The sequence below is a fragment of the Charadrius vociferus genome, unplaced genomic scaffold, assembly GCF_000708025.1.
Source record: "Charadrius vociferus isolate BGI_N301 unplaced genomic scaffold, ASM70802v2 scaffold37, whole genome shotgun sequence".
Taxonomy (NCBI): Eukaryota; Metazoa; Chordata; class Aves; order Charadriiformes; family Charadriidae; genus Charadrius; species Charadrius vociferus.
The window spans coordinates 581,921-584,872 of NW_009649457.1; the positions used below are offsets into that span (position 1 = coordinate 581,921).

Sequence of the window (2,952 nt, forward strand, 5' to 3'; positions counted from 1 at the left end):
ACCTTTTGTCTCTTTCCCCTCGGGAAAGAGCTGAGGACTGCTTGCCTGGGATCCCTGCTTTGATTTTTGTTCTGATCCCATTTGTTTGTTTAAATTACGCACCATGACTGCCCTGTTTGAATTCCTCACTTCAGACTGCTAGTGTGACTCCAGGCTCTTCCTCTCCCCTGTCCCAGGGAAAGCGTCTCGTCACCTCTGTCATCATTTCAGTTCTTGCCGTTATGCCCAGCGCCTAGTCACTGTGGAAAATGGCTTTTGAGAGCAGGTTTAGTTTTTTGTTTTACCCCTGCAGATTGCTTGCTCAGGTGTTAAGGTGCAATTCCAGGGAGGCTTAAACTGCTCTAGTTTTGGGTTTCCATTGCCTGGCCTCCTCCTGACCTGCTGTCTGTGCTCTCACACTCCAGTATCTCGTCTCCCCCATGGGCCTGTCCTGCTTAATTTCACCTGACACAACCAGGAACTGGTGTGTAGTTGGTTGACTCCCTGGGCTGCCTCGCCACCCGGGTGGACACACACCAGTGCTAGTGCAAGGCCAAGGGGTAGCAGCGTCCAGCGGGGGAAGCTGGAGGGGGCAGGAATGCCTCAGCCCGCAATTTGGTAGGCTTAAGTAATCCCACCCTTAAAAACAGGTTATTTGCTGTATACTGTGACTCCTTGATGGCCAGATGGTTCTCAGTGCTGAGGGGACCATACTGATGGGTGAGGGGTGGATTGCTGTGGAGCGGAGGACGAGGATGGAGGTAGCAGCTGCCCAGTGAATTTTCGTTTAATGTGAGATTAGTCTAGATAACACATGTTGCTAAACCCTGAGTCTGAAGCCTGAACAGGTTTTGTTGTAAACTCGTAACCTGGTCAGGACCTTGCTGCCTAACTATCTGTTGCTGGCAGAAATCCTTATGGTTGCTAATGCTGTAGAACTGGCCCTGACATCCCCGCAGCTGCCACCCAGGCCCTGGGCTTTGTTGTCTGCCATCTCTGGGACTAGTTCCTCTTTCAGTGGCTGCCATCATGCTGCTGAGCCTTCCCATGCCCGTTATTTGTGGTTAGAGCACTCAGACAGTGCATGGGCATCCTCTCCTCAACCCTCCATACCACCCCTCTGCCTTCCTGCTGGGGCTGTAGGCTTACAGCCGCAGGAGGCTGAGGCAGAACAGAGGTGACAGCAGAGCTGCAGCACCACGAAACCACGCACACTTATCTCACCGGACACTTGTCAAAACTTGCAGTAACAAAGCTGCAGGTACATTCTTGTCACTGCAGAGATGCCAAGGAGTGCTAGCTGCTCAGCCAAGGCAGACTGGCTACTACTACACCAAAGAATTCAGATTCAAGACGACGAGTTTTGCAAGGGCTGGAGATGCTCTTGCTTCCTTTCAATGACTTTTTTAGTCTTTGCCAGCCTTCCCCAGCTGCCCTCACGCTGAGTGGTTGGCTGCCATTCTCCTGAGCGTGCCAGGGATGACAGAGTTAATGCTGGTCCAAGGCTTGGTGGGCTTGGAAGCATGCTGCTGATGCTAGAGCAGACATGGCTGTGTTTGCTGATTTAAAACCCCAAGGAACATCCGGAGGAAGATTCCTTCTGGTCCAAACCAAGGCTCTTTGGGAAACCTGGCGTCCTGGGGAGCCAGCTCTGCCCTCTCTCCCCCTGCTGAGGTTGTCACTGGAGCCTGCTGGGTGTCTCCTGGAGCAGTTATTCCAAGGGGTTTGTTCTGGTCTGAGTGTAAGAGGGGACATGTCATCCTCAGCATGCTCCACAGAGCAGTTTCATCCTCCTGCACTCCACAAAGCTGCTGCTCTTTGGGCTTTTGGAAGCGTTGTGCCTGCACTCCTTGCCAGGGCTGCTGCCCAGCGCCCTGTCCCTCTGGGCATGGGAGAGCTCCGCTGGGAAACTTCCCTGTCCCAGGGCGGCAGTGGGACGGTGTGTCCCGTGGTCCTGGCCCAGGGCAGGGGTGGAATTGTCTGTAGTTTGTGCTGCCTGGAAAATGGCGACCAAAGGCCACCACTGCTGCAAAGGGTTGTGGCTGTTGGGAGCATCTCCCTGCCCTGATCCCTGGGGCCGGTGCTGCCCGCACCACCATCCCAAGGGCTGGCACTGCTGCGGGGACACCTGAGCTCTGTCTGTCTCCATTCCCACGCCCGTTTCTCCATCTCATCTCCATCTACTCTTCCCTCAACACTTCAGGCCGCTTATTTACGCCAAGGCACGGTCACGTTCTCGGTGTGCGTGTCTCCCCTTCCCCTTAGAAGCAACAGGGCTGGGGAGCACTGTCGTCTCCCCCAAGCTCTGACTCGCCTCCCCACGTGGCTTGGAGCGAGATCGTTGTTTTATTTTTTGTTATTAACCTCTCTGTGCCTCAGTACCCCATTTGGGATTAAAAAAGGGGATGAACCCAGTTCTGGAAAGCAATTTGGGGGCTCTGCGTGCAGCGTGGTGCTATGCTTTCCTGGGTATCTATACATATCTGGCCGTTAGTGCTTGTGCTCCCATTCAGCAGCTACACCGGGAAGGTGGAAGTGATGCTTGGGTCTCTGCTAGGAAGTAGAGCCTTTTTTCCTTTAAAAAAACAAAAAAAAAAACCAAAAAAAAAACAACAACAAACCAAAACAGGCAAGTTGGCAGCACTCATTCACCCAACAGCTTCGCCCCTGGACTGCCGCGGTCCTGGGGGCCGATGCCCCATGTCCAGCCCGCTTGCCGTGCTGGGCGACTGCCGTCCTGCCTCGCCGGGGGCTGTACCGTACTTAGCGTGCGCGGGGGCAGCGGAGGGGTCGCTTTGTTATTAAACAATTTGTTAATTAATTGGTGGTGGGAGAGATTTGCCATCCGAGAGTGGCATGGGACTCCGGGCGGCTGTGGAACAGATGTCTGCTAATAAAGCCATGAGATGGAAAGCGGACGGTGGTCGTCTCCTTCTTCCCGCCCCCGGGAACCCCCCCAGCCCCTCGGGCCCG

General features: G+C 54.5%; 1 protein-coding gene across 1 annotated transcript in view; it reads left to right on the top strand.

Annotated features, from left to right (window-relative positions):
• The first annotated feature begins 665 nt into the window (after window positions 1-665).
• The window catches only part of FANCG (Fanconi anemia, complementation group G), an 11,485-nt gene continuing 9,198 nt past the window's right edge, over window positions 666-2,952 (top strand). The window contains 1 exon segment of the mRNA XM_009889744.1: window positions 666-699. Within this exon segment, the coding sequence (XP_009888046.1) occupies window positions 666-699 (34 nt within the window).